Source organism: Symphalangus syndactylus, chromosome Y, assembly GCF_028878055.3.
Source record: "Symphalangus syndactylus isolate Jambi chromosome Y, NHGRI_mSymSyn1-v2.1_pri, whole genome shotgun sequence".
In the NCBI taxonomy this organism is placed as follows: domain Eukaryota; kingdom Metazoa; phylum Chordata; class Mammalia; order Primates; family Hylobatidae; genus Symphalangus; species Symphalangus syndactylus.
The window spans coordinates 19472269-19487142 of NC_072448.2; the positions used below are offsets into that span (position 1 = coordinate 19472269).

A 14874-nucleotide genomic window follows, 5' to 3' on the forward strand; every position below is an offset into this window, starting at 1 on the left:
TACAATAGCCCTGGAAGAAAAGCAGAGACTCGAGCTTATGAAAAGCAATAGGAGCCCAGAACTAAGTCACTGAACTTGCGGCTGATGGCCTTTTCCCGAAGAAGCAAGAACGCCCAGTGCAAACTCAGGTATGTTCTATAAACTAGGCTGGGGAAAACCTGAATAGCCACATAAAGGATTTTACGAGTAGATTATATCTCACCAAACTCCAGTGTCAGACCTGAAACGATGCAAATACCAGAAGAAATTACAAGGAAGAAGCTCCATGGCATCCCTGTGGGCAATGATGACCTCAAAGTGACTGCAAGAGTACAGTAAACACCTTCCAAACTAGAGAATGGAATCATAGCAAACTAAAGTGCTTCACCACACCACAGAAAACTAAACATACGGAAGGGGCATCCTGCAGGACGGGAGCAATGACTGGATCACCATACATCTGTTAATGGGTGAATATTCACATTACATAAGGAACTCTCAACAACTCCATGGCATGAAATCAAATGGGTGAAGGCTGCGAATACTCATTTCTGAAACTAAGACATACGGTTGCCCAGAAGACACCCTAAAATGTCCTCATTATCCCTAATCCATCAGGAAAATGCAAATCAAAAACACAATGGGATTTCTTCTCACTTCAGTCAGAATGCCTGTTATCCAAAAGACAAAAACATAAAACAAAACAAAACAAAACCCCCCTCATTTCTGGTGAGGATACTGCGAAAAAGAATTCTTTGCTAACTTTTGGTGAGAAGGTAAATTAGTGCAGGCTTTTCAAGAAGCTTTACGGCTTTTATTTAAGTATCAACAGTCTTCAGAAATCTATAAGTAGAACCACCCATCATATGACCCAGCAACTCCGAATACCCAGGCACGCCCACAGGTACACAGATCACTATTGCTGCTCTCATTACATTTTGGCTGTAGCCAAAATCCGGAAACAACCTGAGTGTACCTCCATTGATGAGTGGATTAAAAACTGGGGCAAATACACACAGGCACAATGGAAAAATGTGCTGCAATAACAAATAAGGAAATCCTGCCAGTTGTGACAATGCATGTCAATCTGCTGAATGTGTGTGTGCCATTTTGTTAAGTGACATCAGCCAGGTATCAGAAAGGCGAATAGCACATGACCTCATGTTTATATGAAATCAAACAAGCGGACTTCACAGAGGTACTGACTCTGATGGCTGGGGTTGAGAGGTTGCACTGAGGAAATGCTGGGTCAAGAATTCATATTTCTAGTTAAAAAGGAGTGATAGGTTAAAAATATTGTGTTCAGCATGCTGACTGTAACTAGTGATAACAAATTCTTTCTGTAAAATAATCCTAAGACAGTGCAGGTCAAGTTTTTCCACAACAAAAATGACAAGTATGTAAGGTCACGCATGTGTTGATTAGCTGGATGTATCCAATGCATAGTGTATATGACCTTTGAAACATCACCCCTTAAGTTATAAATATGTATCATTTCATATGACATTCCTAAACATACAATTTTTAAAATGCCTTAAGAGAATAAATGTCCATAAAATATTTTATTATACAGCAGTGCTTTTCTTTTCTATCAAAGTCTTTCTCACGACACAGGAAAAGAAAATGAAAATCCCAATGAATGCTGATGATGAGTTGAAAGATAGAAATTACAGGTGTGGAGGCTATAGTCCATGAATTGAAATCTTCACTGCATGTCTCCAAAGAAGACCTGAGGAGGAAGAAGAAAAAAGCAGAAACCTCAAAGCCATGCCAGGGCCATGGGTCACTCCTGTAATCCCAGCACTTTGATAGGCTGAGGTGGGAGGATTGCCTGCACTCACGAGATCCAGAGGAGCCTGGGGCAACATGGGCCCACATCCAAAAGGTAATCAATTAGTTAATTAATGCATAGCTGTGAGGAGTGGCATGCACATTTAGTGCCAGCTGTGTGAGAGTCTCAGTTGAGAGGATCACATGGGTGTGTGTTGTCTGCGCTGCAGTGGGCTGAGACACTGGAGCTGCTGTCCAACCTAGAAGATGGAGGAAGACCCATTCTCAGATAACCAACAAAAAAAGCGTCATTTTAGGTAAATTAAAACTATGTAGTGTGAGGAGAATCAAAATCAACGAAACTTCATTCGAGCCTACGAGATCCGATGAAGGAAGCCAGCTTTCACATAGTAACAGCCCCAGATGGGGTGAAGAATGAGAAAAGGCAGAGAGAACCCTGTAAATAATACACCAAACTCCCCAAACGAGTTAAAAGACACAAATGTACAAAGAGTGCTTCTTTTCCACTCAAAGCCCTTCATAACAAGTGCAAGTGTCTTTTTCTGAATCCCTGACAAGCATTCAGCCAGGTTGAACCTCTTGGTGAAGTTTCCAGACCATGATTTGCCCTTTCTATATGGTCTCATTTGTTATTTCGTATCACTTATCTGCAGCAGGTCACAAGGAATCATGATTTTTGACATTGTTTGACACAATGAAGAACTCAGGTGTGAGTTCACTAAACAACAGTTTTATGACAAGTCATGAAGAAATTCTGTATGCAAGATGTTTCTTAAAAATAATAAAAAACTGAAACGGACAAAGAAGAACATTATCTACATTTCATTACTGCGCTTGTGTTTACGCGGCATGGATCTATGAACTATAGATGCCTCCCGGAAAATGATCTGACACAATCACTTGAAAGTTCTCCTTTTGCATAACGCACTTTTTCACTTTTCCACCTTTTAGGTTCACTGAGTGGGATGAGTGGAACCCATGTGACTTTTGGCTTTGCGGCAATGCCCAGTATCTTTTTTTAACACTGTCATTGCTAAATCGGCCTGAAATAAACCATTCATTATGGCCCACAAAAAGAACACATCTCTTTCAGATGAGAGTCTTTAAAAGAGGAATTTCATCCAGACATGAAAACGATCATCTGATGCCCCTGCCAGCAGACTCAGAATCACAAACTAAATTCAGGTAGAGAATAGAAAGACAGATGATACAGACGGAGAGAGTGTGGTGGGGAAGGAAGCGAAGGAAGAAAGGAGGGGAGTAAAGGAAAGAAAGGAAAATAGGAAGGGAGAGAGAGCGATAGATGTTCAAAGACACAGGTACAATGTCTAGCATGGTTGTAGAGATAGGCATGTACAAATTACCGCAGGAAGTGAGGAAAATTATGGGACAGACATAGACATAGGTGGAGTCAGAGAAAAGCTACAAACCCACGCAGAGTAATGAATGTACACAACCACAAACACACAATTGTTAGTTTAAACATGAAAAAACACCTAGACCCTGACAGTAGAAATCACAGAGGTGTTTCTGTTACTGAGGCAGATTGCAAATTTGTCAGTGCCCTTAGCATCTGTGGCCCATGTGCACGGATATTGAGTGGAAGAAGCGTTAGACAGCCTGTATAATTCAGCACGCTCTCTGATAATACCAAAACAATGGATCTCCTGTGAAATCACCAGACGGAATTGCATGTAAGATTCGAGGAAGAAGCCCAGTCTGCTGCCTTCACTCAGTGGGGTGGCAATATGGCTGAGCCACGAACCCATGTCACGCCCAACCATTGTAGACAGTTCCCGGTTTGCTGCCTGCCTTGGAAAAAGCTCTTCCCCTATCACCACTTTAAAACAGGCTGGCTCCAAAATTAGCCCTGGCATCTATATACAGTGTTTTTCTGATCCATTTACCTCCTACAGAAATCATTGCAAGACCCTTTCCTCAACTTTTTCCTATGCCCTAAATTTCGGGCAAGACCATTTCAGAGGAACTGATTATAGGCAAGTCCGCAGACATTTCCTAATATGAGTTGCCCTGAGTGCACACAGCAATCTGTTGCCCCATTCCCACTATAGGGATACTGTACTGGACCACAGTGCCTTTGACCGGCACACAGTAAGGTAGAGGGCAGCTTGAGGGGGCCAAAGGGTTCCCACTGTTTTCAGAATAATTTGCTGAGAAAACCTGTTTCTCCTGTTTGTGGGTCATGGGGACAGTAGTCAGAGAAAGACAGGACTCCCGCTCCAGAGCTTCAGCTGTCCCCATAGGAGCAGGGGCAAAACTGGCCTATAGATTTTCAAAGCTCCACTGCTGATACCGAGCAGGAGGTGTGGAATGCGTATTGAAGGCAGCACAAGAGATTCATGAACTTTGACTGCCGAACCCTCTTCCCTGAAACAACACAGCTCTTCTCACAGAAGCCGTGCTGACCACTGTCCATACGGGACAGGAATGTTAGCACTCTATTAGTGTGTGCCCAACATGGATGCTTATGTTGGAACTGTTTTATTTGGGAACAGGGAAGAAAGTGCTGCCCCCGACACCAAAATCCTACTCCCCCATCCGTGACAGAGGCGACCCCTCGTCTTGTGCACAGATACACACAAGTGGGTCTTCCTGGGAAGCAGGCACCCACTCGTGAATGAAAACGGTAATGTTTTGTCCTCCTGTGTGAAGCTTGCAACACATACTCTAAAATTATATTACTTTACATTATTAACCTTAGGCAAAGTGTGCTGCAAAGGCCACAGAAAATTAAAGGGCCGTGGGCTACAGAAACAATCTGCAGTGCCAAACACTGGGGAGAATAGAGCCTCACTAGAGTTTGCAAGAGCACAAAATGCACTTGTAATGTTGTTAGCAACATACACTATTGGATCTTCACCTAACACAAAATCTTGGAGGAAAGCTTAACCCAAATAAAGATGTAAACATCAACAAGAGTGTCCATATCCTGGGTCATCAAGTGACAAGACAGTCCATGCGTGGATTCTCCAGCAATCTTATATTCCGCAAATCCAACCCCTTTCCCCTCACTTCTGCAAGATTCTCTTTTCCCTTAGTCATCTATGCCAAAAAGCATATCCTGAATGCCTTCCCACATGCCTCCGTCACCTTTCCCACAGTCCATCCATACACCTTACATGCCCATTTCTTTTCACCATGAGGCGTGAGAAGTCCTGAGAGGCTCATTGTCCCAGAAAAGGATTATGCGTTCACCTTTAAAAGAACATGTCGGTTCAACACGAAAGTGAACTTTAAGATTTCCATCATCCTCTGCTTATCTATTCTGTATGATGATACCCAAAATGAAGGATTTTGGAGATCCCAGCAAACCGGGCCCTGGAAACCTTAGTGCCCATTAACCCCTTTCCTTGAATTACCTCTGCCTCCACAGGACGAAGCAAGCCTCCAACCAAGCTGTCTTTTGCTTTTACCTCCCGAACTATGTCCTGTAGAAAGAATCCCAACACATTCCACACCCACTCACTCTACAAATTTAGAGGCCAAGCTCCAACACACACTGGTCATTTCCATGAAGAAAATAAAGCATACTGATTGATCAATTCCTTATGACACCTGAATCCAGGGGAAAAACACACACACACACAAACACACACACACACACACACACACACAAATACAGAGTCACACATCCTTGAGAATGTTTATTTTTCACTCCATACAATCCAAGTTTACCCCCCTGCCTGTCTGATTTTTTGTGACTGGATCTGTTTTTCCTTTAGTTCCCGCGCATAAGACCGTGAGTACTGACATCCTGCATACTGTAGTAAGTTTTCAGGAGTTCTGCTGTTTTAGGTAAAGTCCGATGCTCCATCATATTCAACTCAGCATCTGGGAGTCCCCTAGAGAAACACAAATGCATGTCAAAACGCACTTCTCTGAGCCATACTTTGAAATGTTTCAATTGTAGGGCCCGCTGAGAAAAGGATATCCCTTCCCTATTTGTGATCGCTTAAACTTCCTCCTACCATGTGTTACGAATTGTTCTCTGCAATACCTTTCCCTTTCCCAGTATTCTCTGTGAGGGGAGTCGGCTAACAAGATGCATTGTACACTAAAAGCACACAGAAATCTCATGGGGCAATAGCTTAAGGAAATCCATCAATCTAAAGAGTCCTTTGTGGTCTGGGGCAAGGATGACCACGAGGCACACTGAGGGAGCCCAATCTTATGGGGTTTGTTGGATGAGTGCTGGTGGGGTTGATGGCCATGGAATCAAGGGCCACATATTGAAGTGAATGATTTTCAGCTTTACTTCTCAGTGATTCTGGAAATGGACTATGCTCCCCTGGGCTTAAGACTCCACAGCTATAACCTGCTTTGCAGTGCAGTCTCTAAATGTGCCTTTTGCAGCCCAATGCCATGAATGTCCTGGATTCTGTCGCTCTCTGTCTTCCTCTCAAGGAATTTCTACATGTATGAAAGGAGCCTCAACGTCTACATTTCTGAAATGAGCGCCCAGGCTCCCTGAATAGGCAGGTGTGTCCACCCCTTCTCCTGGGCATCAAACAGCTCCAGTTCCAACTGAACGGCTCACCTGAAATCTCTGTTCCCTCTTCAGGTGGCTTCATCCTCTGGTAGTATTGCAGGGGATTGCGCCACACGTCCTTACATAGGATCTGTCAGGGGAATCAATCGGGAAAGGCCTCATCAGGGCTCAGACTGGTGACCCAAGCAGCTGGGAACACACCGGGGTCATTCCTGATGTTTCCCAGTGAGGACCCACCTCAGCAATCCTATTAGACCCTGCGAAGTTGTGGTCAGAAAGCCAGTTGAAGAAGTTAAGGCTGCTGTCGTGGTGTCTGCGGCGATAGGCCTCAACTTCATAATCCGGATACCACTGAATTGGAGTGGAATGAGAAGCCCTGTATTCTACAGAGACAGGAGGTTTTGTGGGAAGGGGGCTGGATCACCTTGGCAATGATCCACCCACATCTTCCTTACACTACCCATCCTGGGAGCCACCTGGCACCTGTGATGTTCACGAGATATTCCTTGGTAATCACTTTATTCTGGAAATAGGGGTTACTCTGAAAGAACAACATGATCTTGCAGAGATGAACGGGATGCTTCACTTCTTCCACCTGTCAGGACAAGGTGCAGAAAGCTTAAATACCTTTTTGGGTGAGGTGCCCACTGTTGCTTACAGGAATGAATTATTTCCCTTACCCTCCCCCGCTAAACCCTCTAACCTCAGTCTTCCTGGCCTCACCTCCAAGTTGATCATGTAGCTCAGCATGTCTTCATCTTGCTCAGTGATCAGGGCTGACATCTGGGGGTGGTTTGCAATCTGATTTAGGTCAAAGAGCCTTTACATGCCATGGAAGGAAAAGCTACGAGCAACAGGGAAGAAGGCCTAAGAGCACCCAGAGGCTGGGGTACGGGATTTCTCAGATCTGCATCCACGTATGACCTCCTTTCGCCTCCCCCTCCCCCTAAACTAAGGCCTCTTGGGTTCGCAGAGCAGGTATAATTATGAGGGTGACTGCACTGACGTGGGGAGGCGTGATGTGCAGAGTTGCTGGTGTCTGAGGAGTGGCAGAATCTGCTTATAGCCGAAGACGCCCAGTCCCAGAGCAGACTAGCAAGGGGGAGCAATCACACTCCCTTCAAAGTAGCTTGATTCACACAAAAACCTATTCTGGTCTGAACTCGCTTCTGCTCTTCAAAAAGATGCCCCAAACGTCTGCTGCTCGGCATCACCAAGGGTTTCTCTGCCGCATGCAGGAAAAGAGTACCCAAGCCTGCTCCGGCTTTCCACAGCCACATTTGTTCGGGGCAACTCACCTCTGTTTCCCAAATAGTCACATCGACGCCGAGCTGCCCATAAGTTACTGACACCTCCCCTAGAGCACCTCTCCACCGGAAAGGCAGAAGAAACACTGAGAAGGATACAACATTGGCCCAGAAGCCAGGGACGCTCTGGATGATAGCGCCTCTGCGGTCGAGGTGGGGCTTGCGCCTCCGCTCCATCTTTTCCCTCTGCCGAGAAAAGGCCTTCCCGGCTTGGGCATTAACCGGCTCCAGCTCCACCTGAACGGCCAGCAGCTCCTCCAGTGCAGACGCTGGGGTCATGGGCCCAGCGCCAGGCTGTGCCCGCTGGGCCTCCTCCTGCCGCTCCACGAGGCCCTCCTCCTGGGCCACCACCTCCACCTCCGCCATGATGTCGTCCAACACCAGCACCGCCTCCTCCCCCAAAGCCGCCTGCTCACTCTCCACCCCGGCCGCCCCCTCCTGTAGAGCCTCCATCCTGAAGACGGTGCCCTCCTCCGCACTCCCACTGACCGAGGCCTGTGCTGCCGGACCCAAGCCACAGGAACCCTGCCACGGGCTTTATTGCACCCGTGGGTCAGCGGGCCCTCAGGACGCATGCGCGGGGCTTCCAGGCGCCCCCTAAGGGACTGCGCGCGAAGGGCGCAGGGAGCCGCCCCGATGTGACCGCCTTCCTGCCATCGTGGCCAATCAATGGGAGGGCGGTGGGTGTCTCCCTGGGCGGCACAGCCACTGGCGGGACTGCATCTCCAGCCCCGCTCCGCCCATACCCTTCCCCCCCGCCGCCTCGCCTCCCCAAGCCTCCTCCGGGAAGCCCTTGGAGCTTGTGCCGGGTAGGTAGCTCGGCGTCCGGGCACAGGCGTGCTGCGTGGCCTGTGGAAGTGTGGGCATGGCAGCCCTGTGCCCTGACATCCTGAGTGTGCAAGCCATGAACATGTCGATGTGTCATTAACACATGCAACATCTGTCTTCGTTAGGCAGGCCAGGTAGATGCTACGGAAGTAATACTGCAGATCCAGAGAACTCTCTCTGGTTGCTGGGGCGAGGGTCGCAGGGGTGGTCTGGGGAAAGCGAGTAGGGGCGGGGACGTTGGAGGAAAGTCGCCTGCTTGTGCTGAGGTGGAAATGATCTGCTCTAGCGGCCAGAACCTTGGCACGTACTCTCGGAGGTCGAGGCCAATACAGGCTCCGAGTACCATGCTTCCTCCCTGAGCATGCTGTACTCCAACGAGCATTCCAAAGGGCCTCTTGTCCTATGCCCTGGGCACACTTGAGGCCAGCCGCCAGGGTTGGCCATTGAGGGCCTGCACGCACGCTGTTGTGCACTGCCTTGCACACCCAGCGGCTGCGGTGACTGCTGATGGGGCTCTGCAGGCCCAGGGCCTGGGCCTCTGGCTCCTGAGTTCCTGTTCGCAGTTGAGCCTGCTGGGGACCCGAGCCCTATGGCCAGTGCGGGATCTGCGGGCCCAGCGGGGCTCCTCAGGAAACCTGGTTCCTCGTAGGTGTGGGAATAGGTTCTCAGCAGGGCGACGTCCGTGGGGCTTTCAGGGAGCGGGTGTGTTGGGGATCCGGCCCCCAGCGCCCAGGGTTTGCAGGGCATGGGCTGGGCCGCGCAGGCCGGTTTCTGTGGGAGCATCGCAGATGGCCCTGTGTTCAGGCTGGAGGCTCTGCTGGAGAGGACGGCCAGGGTACAGAGCAGGGAGGCGGCCTTGGAAGAGGAGGCGGTGCTGACGGTGGAAGAAGACATAATGGCTGAGGTGGAGGTGGTGGTTGCGTAGGAGAACAACGTAGGGTGGCAGAAGGAGGGCCAGCCGGCACAGCCTAGCCCTGGACCCAGCACACTTGGGTCGTCAATGGACTCGCTGGAGGTCCTTCACTCGGAGCTGGGCTCCGTGAATGCCCCAGGCCACAGGGCATCTCCGCCTTCTGGGCCAGAGCCATATCCTGGGAGCTACCAATTTAGGATGGCTGGCAGCAGGGGATAGTCATCGGGCTTCAGGGGGGCAGGAGGGCTTTGTAGGGGGAGGAGCCAAGTGGGAGGCGCAAGTGGTCAGGCAGGAGGCAGGCGATGGGGGACAGGGTGGGAGCCCAGGCCACATTCCTGCAGCTGTGAGAACAGCTTGCTTGTAGCAGTCCTGGGACCACGTGGTAGGGAAGGGGAGCCAACCACAGCACTCACAAGGGGGAATCGTGGCGCCAAGGTCCCTTCCCGCACAGCAGACAGTCGGAGGATACGTTTGCCTGGGAACGTCCCTGGAGGACAGAGAGGCTGTATGCCATTGGCAGCCATTAAACCACCCCTGCTGTCGATGCCTGTTTCCAACAGGCTCAGCCCAGAAACGCAAGGAACTGAAGACGAGTTCGTGGTGCATGGGTCTGCCGACCAGCTCAAGGCAGGCACCAGCTCCCCAGATACACTTTCTTCCCCCTGCCGGCGCCACACCCAAAGGCGTGTAGACCCTGAGCCTACATAACCTCCTTTGCACCCAGGCAATTCCCATGGGGAGCGCCAGGCACAACCCCGCAGCCACTTCTAACTACAGGGCTTCCCTCAAGTGGACAGGCCCACCCCTCAGGGAGACTAGGGTAAGAAGACACCACACACCCGGACATCAGAAGAACATGTCCAGCACCCAGCACACAAAGGCCTCCTGCAGCTCATGAACCCGGAGAAGCAGCTGCCTCACACCACCACTGCCCCCCCCGCCCCTCCGTCCCTCAGGTGTAACCACCTGCCCACTTCTTCTGCTTCCCTTTTGTCGTCAGCCCAGGCCGTCTTGGCCGGGGTCCAACCACCCAAGAAACCACCACCATTGTGGCGTTGCCTCCTCGCCAGAGAGGGACAGAGGGTCAACAACGGAGGGTGACAGGCTAAATTTCTGGGAGATAGCCCTGCTCCACATTCTCTGTTCTCTTGCAAAATTGCAGGGCGTCACGAGGCTTGCCCACCCAATCATCTGGAGACTCCTTGACCAGAGGTAGATTGTTTGCCACAGGAGATGTTGGCCTGGGTCAGAAACCATGATGAAGTGATGGATTTGCAGGTCAGGCTCGGCTTTGGAGCCTGGGTCCACGGGAGGGGTCTTTTGTCTGAGTCAGTTTGAGGTCCCCCTGGAGACCAGGGTTGTCTCAGTTGCAAAGCTGGGAATCGGAAATTCATGCTTTACTCCAGCTAGCAGGCCACCTCAGCCCAGCTAGATGAAATGGTCCCATTGAATCCATCCTCTTTCTCCTTCTTGGTCAGGCAGGTGGAGGAACTCAGGCATCCCTGTTACTGGCTGCAAGATGAAGATTTCCTTTTGTCACAACCTTTATTTCCACATTGAAGTGATCAGTAAGTAGTACTGCGTTGGCATCCTCTGTAAGGAGTGCCCCACAGCACGGTAGGGGAGCTGGTATGTGGGAGGGTAGGTCTAGCATGAACCTTCCTGACTCCTCTCTCTCCAGGGTACATGGCATCGGCATCTCATTCCACTGCAATCTAGTGGTTCTGGGATCATGAAGGTCAAGCCTCCAGCTGCAGGCAGTATACCTCCTACCGGAGCTTATTCAGCTGTTTGGCTGAACATGACTGCCTGGGTTTTGGCAGGTTGCTGAGGTAGGGTCCAAGGTGGAGCATCATGGGAAAGGACCTCACTGGTCATTCCTTTACCTCTGGGGAATTTCACCTTGAACCGTGACATGAACTGTCCTGGACCCACTTCTGCAGTCCCCTTGATCATCAGCCAGGGCCTATGGCTCAGTCCATTGCAGTTCTATTCCATGGAGGGAGGGACAGCATTAGAGAGGGAACAGAGGCCAGGCAAGCAGTCTAGGACTGGGAACTGAGAGGCCTTTGAGTCCTGTATCTGTGCCCCACATGGAGAACCCAAGGATCACGCAGGAGACTGCAGTGATCAATCTCAGGCCATCCATGGGTTGGGGGAGAAAGGACCATCAGGGAACTGCAACACCCACATTTCAGGATTGGGGAACTTTAAACCACTACAATGCATATGTGACTAAGATCAGTGGGTGAGAAGCAGAGCTTAAGGGATAGCTGTCTCATCATCACTCGCCAGCTCCCTCTCCTGCCCTGAGATCTGCTACCACCTGGGGCTCAGTTTGAGCTCAACCAGGACCCTCTCCCTCTCCACGCAGATATCCACCTGAGGCCCGTCTAGGTCTATGTTCTTTAAGAATGTTTCTCCCAGGTCTGTCATGTTCTGTTTTGATGACCCTGGGCTGCCCTGACATGTTATCTTCTCTGCCATCCTCACTGCCACTGCCCTGCCTTCCCATATAAGGTAGTCCACCTCACAGGGAATCTGGAAGACCACACTGGGCTCCAGCGTGAGGAAATGTTCTATTTTCTCCATGTACATGTATTTTAGAGCTTCCTCCAGGGCTGGGAATGTGAAGAGATTACAAAATGGCTGGTGACCTTTAGTGTGTGTCCAGGGAGGGAACCTGGCTGGGAATTAAGGCCCACCTGAGTAATGGTGTGGACATCTGGTGTCAGTTATCTTGATAGAGACCTGCTTTCTTACATCACCTACTATTAATATAAAAGTTAATTTCTTAGAATATGAAAAAGCTAATTTAATTTTGAGGAAAAAATAATTTCTTCATAATTGTATGGAGAAACTGCAGAAGGATCCATTATCCATTACGAATGTTAGGAGAGGCTTGAAGTGTTTATCAAGTTTTAAGATACATTTTTATTGTTCTACTCCTGGCAATTTTTATGATCGTTTTTGCAATACAGGGACATGGACTCTAGAAAGTTTTTGAAGGACTTTCAGCTTCTTTTAGCGTACTTAGTCGTAAATTTTGAAGTTTTTTCCCCTGTGGTTCTTTTCAGTTCACTATTTGTACTTTATATGTGAGCTGTTAAATTTGTTTTCTTATTTGCCCCTTCTGGAACTTTTGTTTTCAAGGATTTTTTTTTTTCTGTTAGATATGTGAGTTTGCCTGTGAGCACTTTTTCTAGTATACATTTTTTTCTATTAATCATTAGTTTTTTGGGGGAGTGTGTGTGTTTGTTTTCAGATGAAGTCTTGATCTGTCATCCAGGCTGAAGTGAATTGGCAAAATCTCCTCTCACTGCAACATCTGCCTCCCGGCTTCAAACAATTCCCCTGCCTTAGCCTTCTGAGGGGCTGGGATTACAGGTACATGCCACCATGTCCTGCTAATTTTTCTATTTTTAGTCAAGACTAGTTTCACCGTATTTGTCAGGCTGGTCTTGTACTGCTGTGATCTGCCTGCACTGGCCTCCCAAAATGCTGGACTTTCAGGTGTGAGTCATCACGCCCAGCCTCATTTGTTTGTTTATGTATTTTAATCATTATTCTATTTTCTTCATGTACATGTATTTAGAATTATTGACACAATATATTTTATTTACTTAATAGTTTTGTAGCATTTTAAAAGTAATGTTTTCACTCACTAAATATGGTATTGTACATAGGTTAACCTTGTATAGTATTGTCATTCTGTCTTTCATAAATTATTCCAGAACTCCGATACTGTTTTTCCCCAACCTGAGAATATGCAGATAGTTATAAAAAATTGTGTGAGTGGGTAATTATGAAAATGTAATTTGAAAGAATAATAAAGTTCATAAATACAATTTCACATTTGTATTTTGCATTATTTTGAAAATTTTATTTGCTGATACATGAATTTCTGTATTCACCTTCATGTTAAATATACACTTTTGAATCAATTTCAAGAATGAAAGCAATACAAGGCCAAGCATTAGTTCAAGTAGAAAGCAGTTGTTATGTAGAAAAAAAGCATATTTATTGAAGGTATATTTAGAGAGATTGTAGAAGGCTTAAGTCAATTTTTTTTTGTTGTTTTGGTGTTTTATCATACTGTGACCAGACTGTAGCATCAATAGTTACAGTTACTAGGCTACCAAAGTCTCAGGGCTGCAGTAATTATCATTGAGGAAAGTGGCAGTGTGGTTGGCTGTTTAAGGAGACTAGAGGACTTTGGAGTTTCCACCCAAGCCACAAGGGCCTGGTTTAGTTGGTGGCCTTCTTTTAATGAAGCAGTTAAGATCCAGTAGAAGTGTGGACACACTGTAGTAGCTAGGGTTTTGAGATTGGTGAAGCCTATTTGTCTCCAGCTGCCATTGCCAGATATTCATCTGCACATAATGACACTTCCTGGACTCACTGACTCCTGTAAATTCAAATGTAGCATTTGGATTTAAATCCCTATTCCAGCTTCTTAAACTTAGATCTAATAAGTGGGTAATAAAATATGTATTCAGAAGAAAGGGAGACATCAGATAAGTACATAAGTAAATCATCCTGGTCAAATACCTTCAAAAATGTTACTACAAAAAAAATCCCTGAAGTGTAAACCTTAAACAAGTTATTTTAATTGGAGAAATAGAAGAAGGTTGGAATCGTTTTAAACTGTGAGGTGTGAAATTACTATTTTTAGAATATGGGAATTATATAAAATGTCTAATTTGTTTGAAGAGCAGCATACTAGCTCTTTAGTATGGGTAGAGATTAATAACCCATGTAAGAAAACTCAGAGATTGACAATAAAATTTTTTCAGAGATTTTGTTCTGTAATTAAAGACTTTTAAAACGGTTTCCTACTGATCAATGATTCACTTATATTTATCATTTAGGCATATGCTGTGTATCCTTTTATATAGGGACAAAGTTATAGTTTCTATCATGTAGATAGAAAAAAAATCGACCGTGTACCACATTTGCATTAGAGTCTTTGGCCTGAGTAATGAAACAAACAACGGAACTGCTTATGTCAGAGTACAGGTGGGCACAGCTGAAGGTTACATCACTTGCACTTTAACATTTCTGCATTCTCATCAGTCTCTCCTACAAAGAAAATCGACTATAACTATCCTAAAGAATATATGCTACATGTAGACACTAAGTATTGAGATAAGACCATGATTTGTTTTATCACTATCTCATCGTTACATTTGTATGTGTAACTTATACAAAGAAATTCAGTTTATTTTATCACCATTAACATTTTACATCACACATTTATGTATTTTATTATCTTTCTAGTGACTTTTTTTATTTTGAGATGCAGTTCCGCTCTGTCACTCAGTCTGGAATGCAGTGGCCTGATCTCAGCTCACTGCAACCTCTGTCTCTTGGGTTCAAGGAATTCTCCTGCCTCAGCCTCCTAAATAACTGGGATTACAGGCACACATCACTACTCCTGGCTAATTTCATATTTTTAGTAGAGATGGGTTTTCCCCATGTTGGTCAGACTTAAACTCCTGACTTCAGGTGATTTACTAGTCTCAGCCTCCCAAAGTGCTGGGATT

General features: G+C 47.1%; 1 protein-coding gene and 1 long non-coding RNA gene across 2 annotated transcripts; one reads left to right on the forward strand and one right to left on the reverse strand.

Annotated features, from left to right (window-relative positions):
• Window positions 1-5472: 5472 nt before the first annotated feature.
• On the reverse strand, window positions 5473-8162 carry LOC129476679 (testis-specific Y-encoded protein 3-like). Its single transcript, XM_055269554.1, is given in 7 exon segments — window positions 5473-5633; window positions 6329-6410; window positions 6518-6663; window positions 6764-6875; window positions 7004-7081; window positions 7687-8117; window positions 8120-8162. Coding segments are annotated over 7 exon segments (915 nt in total). The 3' UTR covers window positions 5473-5610.
• A 2677-nt stretch (window positions 8163-10839) lies between these two features.
• On the forward strand, window positions 10840-12011 carry LOC129476802 (uncharacterized). The gene is made up of 3 exons (XR_008655089.1): window positions 10840-10896; window positions 11010-11160; window positions 11703-12011. It is a non-coding gene; the product is annotated as an uncharacterized lncRNA (long non-coding RNA).
• Window positions 12012-14874: the final 2863 nt, after the last annotated feature.